The sequence below is a fragment of the Eulemur rufifrons genome, chromosome 9, assembly GCF_041146395.1.
Source record: "Eulemur rufifrons isolate Redbay chromosome 9, OSU_ERuf_1, whole genome shotgun sequence".
NCBI lineage: Eukaryota > Metazoa > Chordata > Mammalia > Primates > Lemuridae > Eulemur > Eulemur rufifrons.
Window position 1 is genome coordinate 4,138,305 of NC_090991.1, and position 21,295 is coordinate 4,159,599.

Genomic DNA, 21,295 nt, shown 5'->3' on the forward strand with positions numbered 1-21,295 from the left:
TAGCCTCCTTCCTGATGTTCCAAATTTCTGTTTTAAAAAAAATAATTTCCTTTCCATTTCAAGAACTTCATTGGCCATTCTTTTAGGGTAGGTCTGCTGGTGACAAATTATCTTAGTTTTGCTTCATCTGAGAATCTCAATTTCCCCTTCATTCCTAATGGATATTTTCACTTGATATAGGATTCTGAGATAACATTTACCTTCTTCAGTGCTTGAACAATGTTGTCCCGCTTCCTTCTGGCCACCATGGTGTCTGACAGGAAATCCACTGCCATTCGAATTGTCTTCCTGTTACTCGTATGGTGTTGTTCCCCTCCTGCTGCTTTCAGGATTTCTCTTTGTCTTTAGTTCTCAGGAGTTTGATTATTATCTTTCTTAGCCTGAATGTCTTTGTGTTTATCCTGCTGGGCATTTTCTTAGTTTCTTGAATCTGTAGATTTATGTCTTTTGCCAAATTTGGGGACACCTTGAGTGTTATAATACTCTGGATCTTATTTAAATCTTGTGTTTCGGCAGGCCTCCTCTGATACCACTCTGGTGAGGTAAGAAGGTCACCACCTGATTATCACTAGGTGGAGGTGGAGTCCATGTTCCCTACCCAGCCTACATGGACAGCTCTGGAGAGGCAGAATTCCTTGTTTCTGCTGGGCAGAGGTCAAACTTCAGGCTCCCCGCTAGATCACCACTGATGACACTTCGGCTCACAGGGGAGGGGCACCCTGTTACTGCTTCACACATGGCCCCCACTGAAACTGTGTGTGGAGAGGCTCATTACCACAAGGTGTGAATGAAAGTCCTCATTCTTCACACTGCCTTCTCTGACATCACCCTTGCAGGGACAAAGTGGCACCTTATTAGTTAGGTGACAGAAGTCTAGGTTCCCTAGTCAGCCTTTGCTGACGGGGATAGGGTGGGACCGCCATTTTTTTTCTGTGGTGTTTGGCTGGAGTACAGTGGTTATTGTCTTAATAGTTTTCTGTCATGCCACATTGTCCTTTTCTTAGTCCTTTGGCTAGAGAAAGCAGGCTTTTTCTGGTGCCTTTTTTTGCCTGCATCTGTTGACATTTCAGGTTGCAAGCTTCTTCAGCACCCAGGCCAGGATATATGAAGCAAAAAGGAAATGCAGGAAACTCACCACCATGGTTCTCCTCAGGTTGCAAGATCCCCAGCTGGACTGGCTTCTGTCCGCTTTTCAGAATCTCCTTATACTTGTGTTATATGTAATATCAAGGGTTTTCAGCTGTACTAAGTAGGAGATATGGGAAGAAGTGTGTCTACTCCATCTCATTCCATTACTGAGTCACCTTCATTTATGTAAAATATGTTGATGGGTATATACTTCCAGGCTGACAGTTGATTTCTTTCATTACTTTAAAAATGCTGCTCTCCTGGTATTTTTTTCTGATGAGAAGTAATTATCTTTGTTCCCAAGTACATATATATCTTTGTTACTCTGTTTTTAAGATTTCCCTTTATTACTGGTTTGTAGAAATTTGTTTTATTTATTTATTTATTTTCATGTTTTAGCGATAAGGTCTTGCTCTGTTGCCCAGGCTGGAGTACAGTAGCACGATCATAGCTCATTATAGCTTCAAACTCTTGGGCTCAAGCAATCCTCCTGCCTCAGCCTCCTGAGTAACTAGGACTATAGGCACTAAACACCATGCCCAGCTAATTTTTTAAATTTTTTTTGTACAAACGGGATTTCACTGTTTCCCAGGCTGGTCTTGAACTCCTAGCCTCAAGTGATCCTCTCACCTTGGCCTCCCAAAGTGCTGGGATTATAGGCATAAGCCACTATTCCTGGCCTGCATTTGTAGCAATTTGATTATAGTGTGCCTTCGTGTGATTTTCTTGATGTTTTTTGTTTGGATTTCATTGAGCTTCCTGAATATATGGGTTTATAATTTTTATCAAAATTTTTAAAAATTTTAAAAATGTTCAGCCATTATTTCTTCAAATATTTTTCTACTGTCTCTCTTCTCTCTGTCTGGTATTCTTACAAATAGTTCTACTGCTTGATATTTTCCATGACTCGCAGGTGCTCTGTTCATTTTTCCATCTTTTTTCTCTATGTCTCATTTTGGGCAGTTTGTATTGTTATGTCTTTAAATTCACTAAACTTTTTTCTTGCAGTGTCTAATCTGCTCTTAATCCAATTCAGCATATTTTTCATTTCATATATTGCATTTCTTATCTCCAGAAGTTTGATTTCCTGCTCGCATTTCCCTTCTGATAGGTCAAGGGTTAATGTCATACTTTCTCCAAAGGTACCTACTGGCCCTTTAAGATCTCAACAGCCCAGTTTTATGCTGTGATCAGTTTCACTGAGCTTTCTAGTTCCCTGCAGATCCCCTTTGGAGGGGGCTGACCCTGTGTGGGGCTCATACACGAAGTAGCAGAGAGAGATTTTAATGAATCCAAGGCAGAGTAGAAATGAGTTAAAGAAATGGTCTCAGCATCGAGGAAGCACCTCTGAAGTCCTTGAGGATTCTCAGTTTGACCAGCTGTGAAGAATATGGCCTCTGGACATTAAAACCATGGAATTGGGGCAAAGGGAATCATGTATTATTATCATCATCATTATCATTGATGTTTAGATGAGTCGGGAAAGGAAGCTCTTGGTTCAAAGACCCAGAAATTATAATGAAGGCATGATCGATTTTTCGGTCAAGAACTTGAATGAAAGACAAGCAAAACATGGCCATACACCTATCAACTCTGCCCGGTCTGAGATTGCAACTAAATTGCAGAAGGCGCCCTATCTGTTCTCTAAATGGCTTTCGTCAGTCGCACCTAAATGTTCCAAGGCAAGGGTTCTGTACTTCTTTGTGTCTCTAGTGCCAGTGCTTTTGATACATAATCATAGCCTCTCAGCAGAAACGTATCCAGTTTGATTGACTTTTTAGGTTACCCCAAGAGTAAACAATTCCCTCAGTAACGCAGACAAAAGGAGCGGGGAGGAGCGCGGGCGCTGAGGACGCTGGGTACTGTAGTTCCGACGGCCCTGCCGCGCAGGCGCAGTGGCCTGCTCGGAGGCCGGACCAGCTGAGCCGGCGCCATTGCTGGAAGCGTTCCCGCCCTGCTCTGCGAGTGCCCTCAGTTGTCTTCAGTTCGGCCGCCAGGTACTCGTTGCCCCGGGCGCCAGGCCTCTGTTCCCGGCCGCCCCTCCCTCGGCGCTGGGCTCCCGGCGGCGTACGGGGCGTGGCCGTTCCTTGCAGAGCCCCTGTCCCTGAGCGGGCCCGCCCACCCCGAGAGGCGATTGGGGCAGGGCCTCCTGCCTGGGCGTCGGCTCAGTCTCCACCCGGCCTCCCTCGTAGGGCGGTCCCCGGACCCTATACGGTCTCCTCGGTCGGGTCCGAACGCGGGATCCTCCCCAGGGGGCCTGGCTGCGCTGGGGTTGGACAGTGTAGCACGCGGGGCCGGGGCTGGAGCTCCACTAGGGCGGACGGGCCCCTGATCGGACCTTCCGTGCCTTCCCGGTCCCGCGCCTTTGCTGGAGTGAGGAGGGGAACCGCTGACTGCGCAGAGAAGGGCACTTAGGGAAAGAGGGCGAGGGTGGCGGGAGCATTCCACTCTGGCTTCTGAACTGACAGGGTGGGAACTAGGTTTCACATCGGGCGACCTGTGCTGCTCTTCTGAGTGACCCAAGCAGCTTTTCTTGCCGTCTCATTTTATGGCATTTCAAACACTGTGACCACCTTTAAATCACTTGTCACTCATTCCCTAACATGACAGTAGTATCATTGCATGGGTAGAGAAGTGCTGGACTGGTCCATAGCGCTGAAATTCTCAGCAAGAACATGGACCCTTTTTAAAGGGTATTTATTTTTAAATAACTACACTGGCTTAGGAAGTGAAGTTTCCTTCCTTTCTCTTGATACTTTTGCATTGCTTGGGAAGACAGCATCTAGAACAAAATATCTAGGAAAATTATGACTGGGGAAATATTGCCTAGATATTTTCTGCATAATGTCAAAGGGGGAAAGTATAAACATATGACGGGTTTGCTCTCATTTGCTAATAACTGATTCATTGTGTTCAAGTGACTTGCCTATAGTCACAGTAGCCAAACCAAGGTTAGAACCTGAGGATGTGGACTGCCTCTCTGGGATTTTATTCCTATACCAAACTTCTATGTATAATAGATACTTCTTATTGTCTACTTGGAAAATACAGAAAAGTAGGAAGAAGGATAAATATCACAGCCCCAGGTCTCAGAGGTCTCAGTAGTTTGGTTTACTCATTTGCAGTCTTTTTTTCTATATATTATGTTTACACAATTGAGATCAAGCTGAATATATTGTATGTTGAATAGTAGTGTTTGATTATAAAATAAAATGTTTATTGCACAGTTTGGTTAAACATTTTACTAGCATGATCTGCTTATTGCCAAGGAGGAGTTTATTAATCTACAAATTTAAAAAGATATTCTAAATAAATGAGCAGGTCATTTTTTTTCTTTTTTTTATTTCAGCATATTATGGGGGTACCCCCAGTCAGAGCTTCAAGTGTGTCCATCCCCTAGACAGTGCGCATCGCACTCATTATGTAGGTATACACTCATCCCCTCCCCCACCACACATCTGCCCAACACCCGATTAATGTTATTCCTAGATGTGCTCTTAGGTGATCAGTGAAACCAATTTGATGGTGAGTACATGTGGTGCTTATTTTTCCATTCTTGGGATACTTCACTTAGTAGAATGGGTTCCAGCTCTATCCAGGAAAATACAAGGGATGCTATATCACCATTGTTTCTTATAGCTGAGTAGTACTCCATGGTATACATATACCATATTTTATTAATCCACTCATGTATTGATGGGCACTTGGGTTGTTTCCACATCTTTGCAATTGTGAATTGTGCTGCTATAAACATTCGGGTGCAGATGTCTTTTTTATATAATGTCTTTTGTTCTTTTGGGTCATTCTTAATAAATTTTAAAGGTGCAGAAAACCATTGCTCAGTTCCTTGGATTGAAATGTCTTATATTGCTCTTTCTATATCTGCTTTAGTGTATGGGGGAAAAAAAATTATTATTATTTCTCTTGGTTCGTTTTTTTCTTTGCAACCTTTTAAAACTGGACTTCTTAACTTGAGGATCAGTGTAGGGGTTGGGGGAGAGTTAGTCTTCAAGCTCCCTAAAAGAGTATCCAACATCATTTAGGAATGTGCATTATTCTGGACAAAGTCGTATTTTCAAATGGGGTCCATAACCCCCAAAAAGTTAAGGTTTACTGGTGTTGATATGTAGTCATTGTTAATATTTGTTAGAACAGTTTCAATTATTGTTTTAAATTGTCTTCAGACTTAGCAAAAGTGTTGCTTCTGAACTGTGAGATGAAGAGTATTTGAAGGAACACCTGTCTTGAGGCAGAAACTCAGCTGAGGGAACTAATGCAGGGCCACAGCTTTGCCTGGGCTCTAGAATCCTCTTGGTAAAACATATTTCAATTCAATTTTCAAGTGTGTAAAGAAGAGTTTTTAATTTGAGGTTCAGGAGTTGACTTTAGGACACTATTTAAGGTAAAAACCTGAGGTACTTGTTGAAACTGTAAATTTCTGTGCCTTACACCTAGAGTGTAAGATCCTGATTTAGATCTTGGATGGAGCCAAAGAATTTCCTTTCTAATAAACATGTCTAGTGAGTTTTTTGCATCCTCAGATTTGAGACCCCTCTAATTATATGTGAGGGGGTTCTGGCAGAGGAGTCATAATTTTCATTAGATTTGCAAAGGGATCCATGAACGACAATAAATCTAGAGAAACACTAGTGTAAGGTAAAACCACTTTTGTAAGACCATGAGATCCACAGAGAAGGGAAAAGAGAAAACTTTATTTTCAGAGGGAGAAACAATATGCATGTCCAGAAGGGATGGGAAAGCTGGTTTGTATGTCTCACAGGGCCTGCCTTGCATACATATTGAGCCTGGTTGGGGGAAATCTATGAATATTCATGAGGGAAGTCAGGCAGTGCACAGTGGGTAATGTAATGTAACATAATGTAACATACATTCCATATTCACTTCAGGGTGAGGTTTTAGCATTAAAATGAGGTGGAATTTGGCTCTTTACATCAAAAAGTAAGCTATAGGGCACAAAGACAGTTTGTGCAGTCTCTGTAAGCTGGCCGAAACTGTCTTTAGGTCTGGCTGCTATGTATCAGTAAATAATGTTTATAAGACTGGTCCTTTGTCCAATCAGAGTTGTGGCGGGACCGCAAGGTGTGGGGGGAAGGTTCGGCCACTGGTGTCAGGCAGTCTGTCGGGGTCAGTTGGGAAATTTTCCAGCTGCAGTTGTTTGGGCAATGTTTTTCAGTAGCTGGTTTCTGCTTAACTACAGGAAGGAAACGTCATGGCAGTTAGTAACAGAGGAATACTGGACTAACTCTGCTAGCCGTTAGACTCTGCTTTTGGTGTGGCTCATTTTAGCCGCAGGGAGTCTATTTTGTCTGTTGGGGTATATTTTAACAACCCTGAGGCTTAATAAAGGAATCTCGTCTATTTTCTTTATCCACGTCTTTGCCTCCACACTGCAGTTTTTCCTCCCTCAACTTCTCATTGTTTCTTTTCCACCAAAAGGTTTTCATTATACCTAGCGAAACCCAGTGTCATGGAACATACTGCTCTACATTTTTAAGATACTCACATATTTTCTTGATTTAACTCAACCCCAGTCTCCTTTTTAAGTTAGAAAATTAATTTGGCAGCTTTCACAGTATAAATTTCACTATACGCATATCTGTCTCATTTCTCGGTATCTCTAATGTCCTTTGCACTCATGACAGCCTTGCTTTGTATATTAATGTTAATATTCTTTTATTTTTCAGAAGATAATGGTTAAGTACTGCAAGTATCATTTCAGATGAGCTTCTGAATGGTATAAACTGTAAGGTTAGATTAAGTCTTGCTGTGTTTATTGAGCAAAAGCTAATGAACCTTATGGGAAGCAAGGTACACATTCAGGGCAGCAGTGGATTGAGCATGTTTAAGCATAACAAAATCCCTCATTGAAGGGCCGTATAGTTGCTTGTAAAAAAAATACACTTTTTGCACAAGGTAGAGTTTCTCAAAAGCTTGATATTTATCATATCACTGCCCTTTAATTTATGAGACTAATACTATATTCTAGAAGAATTTATATTAACAGTCTGTACCATTTGGTATAAGGGAGCACCATACATCAGGCACCCTGGTTCTTGAACCAGACTCAGCATCAGCAAGTCCATATCCTGAGTCGAAGTTAGACAAGCAGAACAGTGCCCAGGCATACCTGAATAAGGTCTCTGCCACCCTATTTCTCCACAGTATAAAACCTGTATTAAGCATGTACTTTTTTTTAAATATAAAAGGACTAATGCTTAATGCATTGTGCACTGAGGTTCATATCCCTTCTGTTATTATTGTTCTTATCCGTGCTTCCTTTTTATTTAGGTTTGCCTGATACAGAAAAGATAAAGATCTATTTGAATATGAGATTGATTGGGAGGACATATCAGGGTTTCTAACGTCATTTAAATTTTGAAGTTGTAGTGTTTTCCTTATATGAATCTGAGGTCTCTGAAAATTTTAGGAAATTGACTTTTCACAGGAAAAGCCAGAAAGAGAGATTTTTAGAATGTTTGTTAGATTAGTAGGTGATTGTGGCAAAGAAAAATTGAATTATTTTCTTTCACTTCACACAGCATGTTGATTTAGTGGAAAAGGTACAGGATTTGGAGTCAGGTATCTTCACAGCCTTGGGTAAATAGTTTAATTTTTCTTAGCTTCAGTTTCCTCTTCTGTGGAATGGGAATACTATTCATATTGGGTTAATGTGAAGATTAAATGAGAAAGTATTTTAAAAGCTCCTTGTACAATGTTTGGCCTGCTAGTTGTGACTACATGTAACAGTATTAAAATATCAAGATCTCCAGGAGCAAGGATCTTTGTCCTTCACTGATCTTGGGGGTTACTCTTATGTTTCCTTGGAGAGGTCATGCTCAGTTGTATGCCAGGATTCCAACATGGTGAGTCTGAAATTCCCAAGGCAGGAGTGGTTTTCATGGCCTGTTTCTATTCCTCAGAGATGTCTCTGGAAGACTCCACTCTTTCCAGAGAGGGGGACACAGAGGCAGAGATTATGGCTGCTACAGTTTTTTCAGCTGGACCTCTGGTAAGTTAGTATTTCCTCTTTGTCTGACCTGCTGTCTTGGTTTGAGAGTGTGTTTACTTTTCCTGAAGTCTTGTGACTTTCTACTTTATGCACACCCTTTCTAGGAACTGAACCAAATTGACACATGAAAACTGGCTTCATCAGAGTAAGGCCGTAATCTATAGGAGGATTCACTATACTTATTGAACAAAATATCTGGACACGTGATTTTTCCAAAAATATCTGGACTGTCTTTAATTATGATAGACATCTTCAGTTTTGATGTTAAATTTGTATTGTTCCCAGAAAATTTCAGTTATTTATGGGGTAGCAGAATGGAATATTTTTCAGTTGGAAAATTTTGTTCAGGAAATTTTGGGGAAAAGATTATGTACACAAACACACACACCCCTAACCCTAATTCATAGGGACCATTCCCCTTGTGCTACTCTCAGTGATCTCTTCTCTACCCATTAAGAGGTGATCAGACTTGATTGATGACATTGAGGGAAAGAACATGTTTAAGATACAGGGCATGGCTGTAGGGAGCTTACAGTGTCATTGAGGTAAGGCATACAAAAGGAATAGTTACATAATTTATTTAGGTGAATAGTAGTTGCTTAGCAGTATGATAAAGATGATGAGTGCTATGTAAGGAAAGAGAAGGGACATTAGTGTGGTCACAGGAAGCTCATGAGGATAGTTAGATTTAAGCTGGTACCCAATTCCAAGTGGGATTTAAATTGACATAAAGTGAGGATACTTCAGGTGAGAAAAGAGTTTAAGGGCAAAGCTCAGGGTCAGAGAACAGTGGGTGAGCTAGTGATTCAAGTCGGAAAGTTGTGACAGATAGGGCTGGACATTAGATATTTAAGATGAATCTTTTAATGTTTCCCTGAAGACATTTAAATGCATATGTATATATGTGTATGTATGTGTGATTAAGTGTATTTGGGATAAAATAATGTGATAAAAGCTGTGTTTCAGCAGTGCCTTTTGAAATAGGGGATTCTGAAGAAAAGTAATACCAACAAATAGAATGTGTTATTATAATAATCCGTAATAACCTGTAGTAGTGATCTTTCATTCTTTGTAGCCACAGTGTGTAACATGTAAATAGTCCTTAAAATATACCCTTGAAAAGATAAATTATGAAATGTTGCACTTGATCACTAGGTCCAACCATATTTTTCTAGTCACATATCACACCCTGATCAAGCCCATCCTTAATTACCAGAGGTTGAGGGTTCATATCATCATTAATTTTCTGTAAACTGAATATTTGCTTTTTTAGACAAGAACTTGGGAGGGAGCAACTAGGATAACATTTTTTTCCTAATGAAATTTAAGTGTATAGTTTTATTACCTATAATTTTTTAAATGGCATAAAATCTGAATACATAACCACTACTAGAAGGTAAAGTAAAATTTACTTTTATTTATGAAATCAGGCCCTTATGAAGGTACAGTTTTTAAGGTTTGGAAGAAAACAATGTTATGAAGCAGTTGCTGAAATATTTCTTGAGTGACTACTGAATCGTGTCCCCCTGAGACTCTGTAATAGTTTTTCAGTTGTAGAAAACAAATGGTGTTAATAGGTTTTGAATATTATTCTCCAGCAAGATAGATACTTTCTGAGAAATAGCTTTCATCCCCATATGAAAAAGCAGAATTGTGGAGTGTCTGGAGGCCCTTATTATTATAAGTTTACTTTTGTTTTGATAGGTTTTTTGTTAAAAGCTGCCTTTAAAATCATGCAGTTATATCTTGTTCAATCATGTCTGTGTTTGTCATCGTCTCAAACAAGGGGAAAGAAGATTATAATATAATGTTTCATGGGACCTTAATTTCTGTCCTAAGTAAAACCATAAAAGAGGTCATCCCACATACACCACATCCGTGTGGATTGCTGGTGCTGTTGAAGCTCTGTTATAGGTCATAGGCAGCTTGTCACTGAGTGTTCTTATCCTATGTCCCTTTAGAATTGTGAAGTGACCCAGCCAGATGAAGATCATCACTTTCAGGGAGAAGAAACAGAATTGGTAAAGGTAATACCTAACCTCTTGTTTGTAACAGTAATAAAGAGAAAATGCCTCTTTTATTGCCCCTAATTCTTAATGTTCCCAGTTAATTGCAAGTTCACAATTAATATATTTGATAGGTGTGATATTCCTAGGGCTTGTGGTATCAACCTAACAGATTTCATTTCTCCCAGAGGTGGCAGCGCTAATCTGGCAGATAGTCAAACATCAGAATTGCTAATGGTAAAGTATCCTATCATCACAGTCGGATTCTTGCTTTGCATTGTAAGACCCTATACTGTACTGTTAAAAATATCAAGAATACATCAACATTGGTGAATATGGTCTTCAGATGAGTTTAAATTGGTTTAGATACTTTATTTCATTATATTTGTAAAGCTTATTGTCTTATTTGTGAGTACAGAATACACTTGAATTTCCAGAAAAAATAAAAATTGAAAATTTGTTGTGTTAAGAAAAAGTATCCAAAACTTAGAAATAATGCAAAAGATAAACATATGCCCTTTCATTGTCATATTGAACCATTGTCTCACAAGCCTGTCTGAGGGTTATCCAACATGGCAGAGGAAGGTTACATTGTTTGTGTTTCAAGGCTTAATTCTCTCTTCCACATTCTATAATCAATATTTTATTTGTTCTTTTATTTATTTTTTTTATTTTTTTGAGTCTCGCTATGTTGCCTGGGCTAGAGTGCCATGGTGTCAGCCTAGCTCACAGTAACCTCAAACTCCTGGGCTCAAGTGATCCTCTTGCTTCAGCCTCCCGAGTAACTGGGACTACAGGCACGTGCCACCATGCCCAGCTAATACTGTCTATTTTTAGTTGCCCAGCTAATTTTTTTTTTTCTATTTTCAGTGGAGACAGAGTCTTGCCCTTGCTCAGGCTGCTCTTGAACTCCTGAGCTCAAGAGATCCTCCCGCTTCAGCCTCCCAGAATGCTAGGATTACAGGTGTGAGCCACCGCACCTGGCCTGATTTGTCCCTCACATAACACAACCCTCTGATTTTTCATGATTATTTCTTTACCTGGTTTTCCCCTAAGAATGAAAAATACTATCTTTCTGGCAGTATTTTTAATAATAATTTATGAAAGTATTACCATTAATAATAATTTTTAAGGTAATACCATAAAATCCATAAAGTATATAAACATTGCAGTGGGTTTTAAATATATTCAGAGTTGCACAACCATCACTGCTAATTCCAGAACTGTCCATCACCCCCAAAAAGAAACCCTATGCCCATTAGCAGTATTCTCCATTACCTCTCCTTACAGCCTCTGACAACCAATAATCTGTCTCTATAGATTTGCCTATTCTGGACATTTCATATAAATGAAATTATACAATATGTAGTCCTTTGTGACTGACTTCTTTCACTTTAGTATAATGTTTTCAAGGTTCATCCATGTTGTAGGATATATCAGTATTTCATTCCTTTGTATGGCCAAATAATGTTCAGTTGTATAGTTCTACCATGTATTGTTTATCCATTTGTCAGTTGATGGATATTTGAGTTGTTTACACTTTGGGACAGTTAATAATGATGCTATGAACATTTGTGTACGGGTGTTTGTGTGAGCATATGTTTTCATTTCTCTTGGGTATATATACCTGGCATTGGAATTGCTACATCATATGATAATTCTATGTTAAACCATTTGAGGAGCTGTCAGATTGTTTTCCAAAGCAGATGCACTATATCATATTCCTTCCAGCAATATATGAGGGATATAGTGTCTCTATGTCCTCAACAACAGTTGATAATGTCCTTTTGATTATACACATCTTATTAGGAGTGAAATGGTATCTTATTGTATCTTATAGCATGTTATCATTTTCCTAATGACTAAGGGCTTCGAGCATCTTTTCATTTCTGTATTGGCCATTGGTGTATCTTCTTTGGATAAATATCTATTCAAGTCCTTTGCCCATTTTTATTGGGTTGTCTTTTTATTTTTGAGTTGTAAGAGTTTCGTTATATGTTCTAGATACAACTCTTTTATCATATAAATGGTTTGTAAATATTTTCTTACATTCTGTGTATTGTCTTTTTGAGTTTTTAATGATGTCCCTTGAAGAATAAAAGTTTTTAATTTTGATGAAATCCAACTCATCTGTTTTTTTTCTTTTGTCTATTATGCTTTTGGTGTCATATCTAAGAATCCATTTGAAAGTCATGGAGGTTTTCCTTCTATGAGTTTTATATTATAGTTTTAGTTATTACATTTATTTCTATAGTCCATTTTAAGTTAATTTTATATATGGTCTGAGGTAGGGATTCAGCTTTATTCTTTGGCATGTGAATATCCAGTTGTCTCAGCACTATTTGTTGAGAAGACTATTCTCCCCACCACCATTGAATTGTCTTAGTACCTTTGTTGAAAATCAACTGAACATAAATGTAAGGATTTATTTATAAACTCTCAATTCTCTTCCATTGATGTAAGTATTAACATCTATCCTTATGCCAGTACTGCACTGTAGCTTTGAAGTAAGTTTTGAAATTAGGAAGTATGAGTGCCCACCAACTTTATTCTTTTTCAAGATTGTTTTGGTTACTGGGGGACCCTTGTGTTTCCATATGAATTTTAGGATCAGCTTTCCTATTTCAGAAAAAAAGTCAGATGTAATTTTCATAGGGCTGGTGTTGAATCTGTTGATCAATTTGGGAAATAATGCTATCTTAACAAGATTAATCTTCTAATACATGAATGTAGGTTGCCTTCCCACTTATTTATGTATTCTTCCGTTTCTTTCAGTGATGGTTTTTAATTTTCATTGTGCCAATCTTACACATCTTTTGTTAAATTTTATTCTTAAGTTTTTTTATTATTTTTGCTACTATAAATGGATTTTGTTCTTAATTGCTTTTTGAAATGTTCATTGGTAGTATATAGAAATAATTGACATATGTATTAATCTTGCATCTTGAAATTTGCTGAACTAGCTTATTCTAGTAGATTTTTTTGTTTTGTTTTGTTTTGTTTATTTAGTAATTAGTTTTAGACCTGGGGTCTCACTCTGTCACTCAGGCTAGAGTGTAATGGCGTCATCATAGCTCACTGCAGCCCCCATTAGACTCCTAGGCTGAAGCCATCCTCCCACCTCAGCTTCCCAAGTAGCTGGGATTACAGGCATGAGCTATCAAGCCAGGCCTCTGTGTGTGTGTTTATATTTCTTAGGGTTTTCTATACATACAAAATTTCATCTGTAAATAGAGATTATGTCATTTGCATATAGAAATTTACTTTGTCCTTTCTAATCAGGATACCTTGTATTTCTTTTACTTGTCTAATATCCTTTGTGAAAACTTACAATATAATATTTAATAGAAGTAAGGAGAAGGGACATCTTTATCTTGTTCGTGATCTTAGGGAGAATGCATTTGGCTGTTTGCCAGAAAGTATAACCTTAGATGTAGGTTTTCATAGAGGATCTTTATCAGGTTGATGATGTTTGCTTCTAAGTTTGTTGAATTTTGTCAAATACTGTTTTGAGTCTATTAAGATGATTATGTGGTTTTTGTTCTTTATTCTATTAATATGTTCTTTTTTTCTATTGATTGACTTTTGGATAGTACATAAATCTTGTATTCCCAGGATTAATGCCATTTAACCATTACACATACTGTATTTTATTTGTTGCTGAATCCACTTTTGCTAGTATTCTGTTGAGAATTTTGTATCTGTGTTCATAAGGATATTGGTCTGTAGTATTCTTGTGATATCTTTGTCTAGTTTGGGTACTGTTGGCCTCATAAAATGAGTTTGAAATTATTCCCTTCCATTTAGGGGGAGAGTTGGTGAAGGATTGATGTTACTTCTTAGAATGTTTGTCAGAATTCATCAGTGAAGCCATTTGAACCCAGGTTTTTCTTTGTGGGAAGTTTACTTGTTATAGATCTGTCTAGACTTTTCTATGCTGTATGCGAGTCTGTTTTGGTAGTTTATGTCTTTCTAGGAATTTGTTCATTTCATCTAGCTTATCTAATTTGTTGGCATACAATTATTCATAGTATTCCCTTATAATACTTTTATTTCTTTAAGGTCAGCAGAAATGTCTTCTTTTTCATTCTGGTTTTAATAATTTGAGTCTTCTCTCTTTTTTTCTTAGTCACTCTAGCAAAGGGTTTGATATTTTTTAGTCTTTCCAAAGAACCAACTTTTGCCTTCATTGATTTTCTCTATTGTTTTTCTGTTCTCTATTTTTATCTCCATTCTGACATTTTTATTTTCTTCCTTGTGCTTTTTTTTTAAATTTTAGTTCATTCTTTCTTTTCTAGTTCCTCAAGGTATAAATTTAGGTTATTGATTTGATATCTTCTTTCTTAAATCTAGACATTTTATAGCTGTAAATTTCCCCTGAGGACTGCTTTCACTGTCTCCAGCTATTACTATTGAATTGTCTCTTTGTCCCTTTTATTCTACAAATTTTTGCTTCCTGTGTTATTAGGCTCTTTTGTTAAGTGAATATATGTTTAAATTTGGTATGTTTTACTGATACATTTATTTCAGTTGCTGTACTTTTCAACTCCAGAATTTCTATTTAGTAAAATATCATTCTCATAATTTCTTTTAATTCTTTACACATGGATTTCTTAGGTCTTTGAACGTAGTTATAATAGCTGCCTTAATGTCTTTGTTTAATAATTATAACGTCTTGACTTCCTCAGGGGGAGTTTCTGTCAACTGCCTTTTATTTTACTGTGTATGAGTCCATACTTTCCTGTTTCCTTGTGTGTCTTGTAATTTTTTGTCAAAAGCCAGACATTTTAAATAATATAATGTGGCAACTGTGGAAACCAGACTCTCCCTCCCCCAGGGTTTGTTGTTGCAATTGTTGCTGATGCTACCTGAACTAATCTGTGAAGTCTGTATTCTTTGTTGCATATGGCCATTGTAATCTCTGCTTGGTTAACATAGTGATTAGTTAATGATTTAGGCATGGATTTCCTTAAAGGCTTTAAACCAGTAAGTCTTCAGTGACTGCCAAAAGGGGTCTTTGCAATATTGGGCATACCTTTTCCTCTTCGGCAGGCAGGTTACAACTCTGCCTTAGTCACTTCTTGCTTGCACAGAACCTCAAGGTAAGCCAGAGGTGAGAGATGAGGACCTTCTCAGGTTTTTTCTGGGGCTTAGTTCTTGATGGGAAAAGAAAACAAAACCCAGTAAACAAAACCCAGTAAACAATTTGAATTACATACATGTGAACTGATTAACAATGAAGTTTATGAACTCTCATTGTCTCCCACATTTGCCATGTTTTACTTTAGCAGAATTATCTAAAACATGCTTTAAAAATATAGAGGTTCAAAAATATAAAGAGATGTAGTTGACATGTATGTATAAGATACGTATGACAAGCATACATATCTAAATGGTAGAAAAACACCCCAGAGAATGTTTTCCCAGAGGAAATATGTTTCTTCTGATCTAGAACAGACTTTAGCCAGATAAGATCTAATTCAGTCTCTGCGCCTGAGTAGTCAGCTAAGCAGGGTTCTTAGTTTGCTAGAACATAGATCACAGTGGTTACAAGATTACAGCCTTGAATTATAGACTCAGACTGCCTGGATTTGAATCTAGACTATTCCTCTTCTATGACCTTGGACAAGACACCTAACCTCTCTGTGCCTCACTTTCCTTATCTGTAAATAGCATCTTCCTTATTATGATGATTCAGCCAATATATTATAAGCCCATAGAACAGTATCTGACACATAATAACACCATATTCATACAAAAGTAGAGAGACTAGTTTGATGAATCCCAGGAACCCGTTGTGCATCTTAAACAGTTATCAACCCATGGGCAATCATATTTCACCTGTAATCATACCCTCCCTAATTATTTTGATACAAATACGAACATTATATAATTTAATCTATAAATATTTTATCATGTATCTCTGATAGATTATTTTGAAATTCTAAGTACTGTATGATATTACCATCTTTACAACTAAAAAATTAACACTGAACCTTTGTGTCATCAAATATTCCGTTGATATTTGTTTCCACAGTTGATTCTTACAGTATAATTGGTTACTATGTCTCTTAGACCTGTAGTCCCCAACCCCGGGCCATGGACTGGTACCAGTCTGTGGCCTGTTAGGAACCGGGCTGCACAGCAGGAGGTGAGCAGTGGGCAAGTGAGCAAAGCTTCATCTGCATTTACAGCCACTCCCCATCACTTGCATCACTGCTTGAGCTCCGCCTCCTGTCAGATCAGCGGTGACATTGGATTCTCACAGGAGCACAAACCCTACTGTAAACTGTGCATGCGAGGGATCTAGGTTGAGCGCTGGGGAGCAGCTGCAAATACAGATTCTCATTAGCAGAGAGGTTTGACTGCACAGAAACCATAATAAATCAGTTGCTTGCAGATTCATATCAAAACCCTATCAGTGAGTGGCAAGTGACAATTAATCTGCATCTGGTGGCAAGCTTTAGTGTGGCAAGTGAGTTGATGTACTTCAATTGTACAGCTGCATCTGGTGGCAGGCTTTAAGTTAGAATCCAGCATTTGTTTCAGTCTGCACGTGGCCTGCCCATTATTTCATTTACCACTTCTGTCCGTGCCTCTTTCCTGCACCGCACACTTGTCTCAGTCACAGTGTTGATAAGCCTTCAAGCTGACCCTAGCAAAAATGAGTAAAAAGCAAACATCACTGAAGAGCTTCTTTGAATAGGGAGAAAGACCCAATGGTAAAACAGCATAAGAGTTAGACTGCCAACAAAATGAAAAAAATGCATGTAAAAAAAAATACCAAGAGACCTACTTAAATTACAGGTTCATTGCAACAGGTGATTCACATTCTCCAAGCCCACTTTGTATGATATGTGGCAACTGGTTATCCAACAAAGCCATGAAACCTTCAAAACTGCTTCAGCACATGGAGACCAAGCACCCTCCATTAAAAAGCCTTTAGGGTTTTTCAAAAGAAAAAAAACGTGAACACAAAGAACAAAAGCAATTATTGAAGGCCACCATTTCATCAAATGTGTGTACACTGAGAGCATCATTCTTAGTGGCTAAGCTAAGAATCCCTTTACTATTGGTGAAGAGTTGATCCTGCCTGCTGCTAAGGACATTTGCCGTCAACTTTTAGGAAAGCATACAGTTAAAAAGATGGCACGTGTTCCTCTTTCAGCTAGCCCCATAACTGGATGAACTGATAAAATAGCAGAGGATATTGAGGCACAATTGTTAGAGAAGATTAATGAGTCACTGTGGTATGCAGTCCAGGTTGAGGAGTCTACCGATGTTGACAGCAAGGCAACAATGCTTGTTTTTGTGCAATATATTTTTCAGAAGGATGTGCATGAGGATATGTTTTGTGCAGTTTCATTGCTAACCAACACCACAGCTGCAGAACTATTCAAGTCTTTAAATGATTACAAATCAGGAAAACTGAATTGGTCATTTTTTGTCAGTGTATGCACAGATGGAGCAGCTGCCATGACTGGACGGCTTGCTGGTGTCACTACTTGGGTCAAGGAGGTCACTTCTGAGCGTGAATCTACACACTGTGTCATCCATAGAGAAATGCTGGCTAGCCGAAAAGTATCACCTGAACTAAACAACATTTTGCAGGATGTGATTAAAGTTATCAACCACATTAAAGTACAGGCCCTTAACTCACATCCATTCTTGCAGCTTTGTGAGGAGTTGGACACAGAGCACACACATGTTCTGTTAGACAGAGAAGTGAGACGGCTTTCTAAAGGTAGATCACTGGCCAGAGGTTTTGAGTTATGAGAGCCACGCCAGAGATTTCTTTTAGAAAAACAGTCACCACTGGCAGCACATTTCACTGACACAGAATGGGTCACAAAACTTGTTTACTTGTGTGACATATTCAACCTGCTCAACAAACTCAATCTGTCACTTCAGGGGAGAGTGATAACTGGGTTCAAGTCAGCAGATAAAGTGGCTGCATTCAAAGCCAAACTGGAATTATGGGGGTGATGAGTGAACATTGGGACTTTTGACATGTTTCAAACTTTAGCAGAGGTTTTGAAAGAGGCTGAGCCAGGGCCTTCTTTCTCCCAGCTGGTGCATGATCACCTATCTCAGCTTTCAAAAGAGTCAGCATTAATTCCCAACCACAAAAGACCCATGAACTGGGAAGGAATGGTTATGGATCCTCAATGCATTTGTGAATAAGCCAGGTGAATCAACTTCGTCCGTGCTAGGAGAGGCTCAACTGCTTGAGATCACAAATGATGGTGGCCTTAAAAGTATGTTTGAAACAACTTCAAATCTCCGTATGTTCTGGATTAAAGTCAAAATGGAATATCCTGAGATTGCCACAAAAGCACTGAAAAGCCTGCTTCCATTTCCAATATTCTATCTTTGCGAAGCAGGGTTTTCTGCCATGACAACAACCAAAAAGAGATGATAGAGTAGACCAGACATAAGCAACACCGTTTGGGCGTCACTGTCTCCCATCATCCTTAGATGGGACTGTCTAGTTGCAGGAAACAAGCTCAGGGGTCCCACTGATTCTGCATTATGGTGAGTTATATAATTATTTCAATATATATTATAATGTAATAGTAATAGAAATAAAGTACACAATAAATGCAATATGCTTGAATCATCCCAAAACCATCCACCCCACCCGACCCCATCCATGGAAATACTGTCTTCTATGAAACCAGTCCCTGATGCCAAAAAGGTTGGGGACCACTGTTTTAGATCACTTTTTTTTTTTTTTGAGACAGAGTCTCACTCTATAGCCCTAGGTAGAGTACAGTGACCTCATCATAGCTCACTGCAACCTCAAACTCCTGGGCTCAAGCAATCCTCCTGCCTCAGCCTCCCAAGTAGCTGGGACTCAGATACGCATCATGATCCCAGGCTAATTTTTTTTTTCTACTTTTAGTAGAGATGATGACTTGCTCTTACTCAGGCTGGTCTCAAACTCCTGAGCTCAGGGGATCCTCCAGCCTCGGCCTCCCAGAGTGCTAGATTTATAGGCATGATCTACAGTGCCTAGCCTCTTAGATCACTTTTAATGTAGAGGTTCCCCCTTCCCTCTTTTTTTCCCTTTGTAGGCATTTATTGAAGAAACCAGGTCTTTTGTACTTTAGAACTGTGTTGTCCAATACATAAGCCTCTAGCCACATGTGACTACCTGAAATGTAACTAGTCCGAATTGAGATGTGCTATAAATTTAAAATATACACCAGATTTCAAAGACTTACTATGATGAAAAATAATATAAAGTATCTCAATAATTTTCATATTGATGCATGTTGAAATGATAATATTTTGTATATAGTGGATTAAATAAAACATGTTATTAAAGCTAATTTCACCTGTTTCTTTTTGTTTTTAATGTGGCTACTAGAAAACATAAAATCATATATAGCTTGCATTATATTTCTGTTAGACAGCATTAATTTAGAATTTCACACAATATGGATTTTACTGATTGCATCCCCATGGGATTATTTAATGTGTTCCTCTGCCCCTGTATTTTCTTTAAATTGATAGTTAGATCCTGATCAGATTCATATTTTGATTTTTTAAGATATTTTGGCAGTATTATTTCATGTTGTTGGTATTTACCACCAGAAGATGTGTAATGCCTAATTGAGGCTTTTCCCTTATGTTAGCAGCCCCAGATGATCCTTAATTCATTAGAGGCTGAAAAGTGGTGATACTCTAACTCTTTCACTCCTTCTTCATTTATTAGCTAGAGTACTTCCATAAAGGGAAGCCTGCCTTCATCAACTATTAATATTTAATTACATTTGATTACAGTACAAACTATGTACAGTTTGCATAGGAAAGGAAGGACAAAAGGTTGATTCCTTCTCTTTATTTACCAGTTTCCAGGCATTCTCCAAAGATGATCAAGGAGGATTTTTAAAATAATTTATTATAAACTCATGAATATAACTGTGTTAGATATTTTTGAAATCCTTATTGATGCTCAAATTGTCACATCATTGGCCAGTGGAAGCCTCTTCAGATTGTTTCCTGTGTCTTAGATATGGTGCTGGTAGTCTTTGATAGCTTCCTTGATTTTTAATGTGTCAGAATGTTCCAGGCCCTGGTTCCTTTTAGTGGGAAGTGATGTTTAGAGGCCACCCTCTGGCTTGCATGATGCTTCCTTATTATTGTTTCAAGGCCTTTTCAGTACACAAAGCTAGGAAATGTGTTTTATTTTTTTCCTTAAACATAAAATACTTCATGAATCTATCCTGATATTTCTAATTCATATTTGGAAGTATGGAGATTTTAACCTAATCTCATCAATATACATTTATATCTTCTTTCCCCCTGCCAAATTTATTAGTTCTCAGTGACATCAATATGCTAATTTGCTTTATGCAACAGTAGCACGCACAACAGTTACAGAATAGCATTTCCCTCACTACAATCATGATTATTTACTGAAAACATTTTGTTTTTGTTTTTGTTTTTGTTTTACAGTTTTTTTTTCTCTTCAGGGTGTATCTCACAAGGGATATACAGTATTTTAAAGTCACTCAAAATAGTTCCTCTCTGATGAATGGGTATTATTTTATTTTTAACTAGTTTTATTTTACTTTTAATTTTTAGGGATTGCTTTTTTAAATTTTAATTTTTGTTTTATAATATGAAAAATTTACATGATTCAGAATTCAAACCTATAAAACAAATACTCAAAGGAGTCTAGCTTCTATCTCAGGCCTCCCTTCTGTTCTATTTCCTCCTTCTCCTAATAAGAAACCATTAAAAAAAATTTATAACTCATTATTCTATTTTTATACAAGAATATATGTGTATAGTATTCTATATCCACAATCTGAATGATAAAATACATCTTTTAGTAAGCCATATTTTATAGATTAGAACTGAAAGAAAATTGATATTTTAGATAAGCCAGGGTTTTGTGGAAGAAAGATGATTTGAGTGGAAACTACTAGCTGTTATCAAGTGTTTTAAATACTTTCTAGGGAGAGAGGAAACCGTGCTCTTTGACTCCAGATAATATGGTAGGGCTAATATTTAGAATTTATAGAAAGCCAGATTTAGTCTGGAAAAAAAAAATCCTGCTATCAGGTGATACTCCAAAGATGGAATAAGCTTCCTTTTATGGTTTTAAGTTCTTGTCACT

The 21,295-nt window shown here is 38.0% G+C and overlaps 1 protein-coding gene across 1 annotated transcript in view; it reads left to right on the forward strand.

Moving 5' to 3' along the window:
* Positions 1-607: 607 nt before the first annotated feature.
* Positions 608-21,295, forward strand: part of ZNF624 (zinc finger protein 624) — a 32,262-nt gene continuing 11,574 nt past the window's right edge. The window contains exons 1-4 of the mRNA XM_069482112.1: positions 608-781; positions 1,071-1,220; positions 2,947-3,501; positions 10,120-10,185. Of these exons, the coding sequence (XP_069338213.1) occupies positions 608-781; positions 1,071-1,220; positions 2,947-3,501; positions 10,120-10,185 (945 nt within the window). The remainder of the gene's footprint in view (positions 782-1,070; positions 1,221-2,946; positions 3,502-10,119; positions 10,186-21,295) is intronic.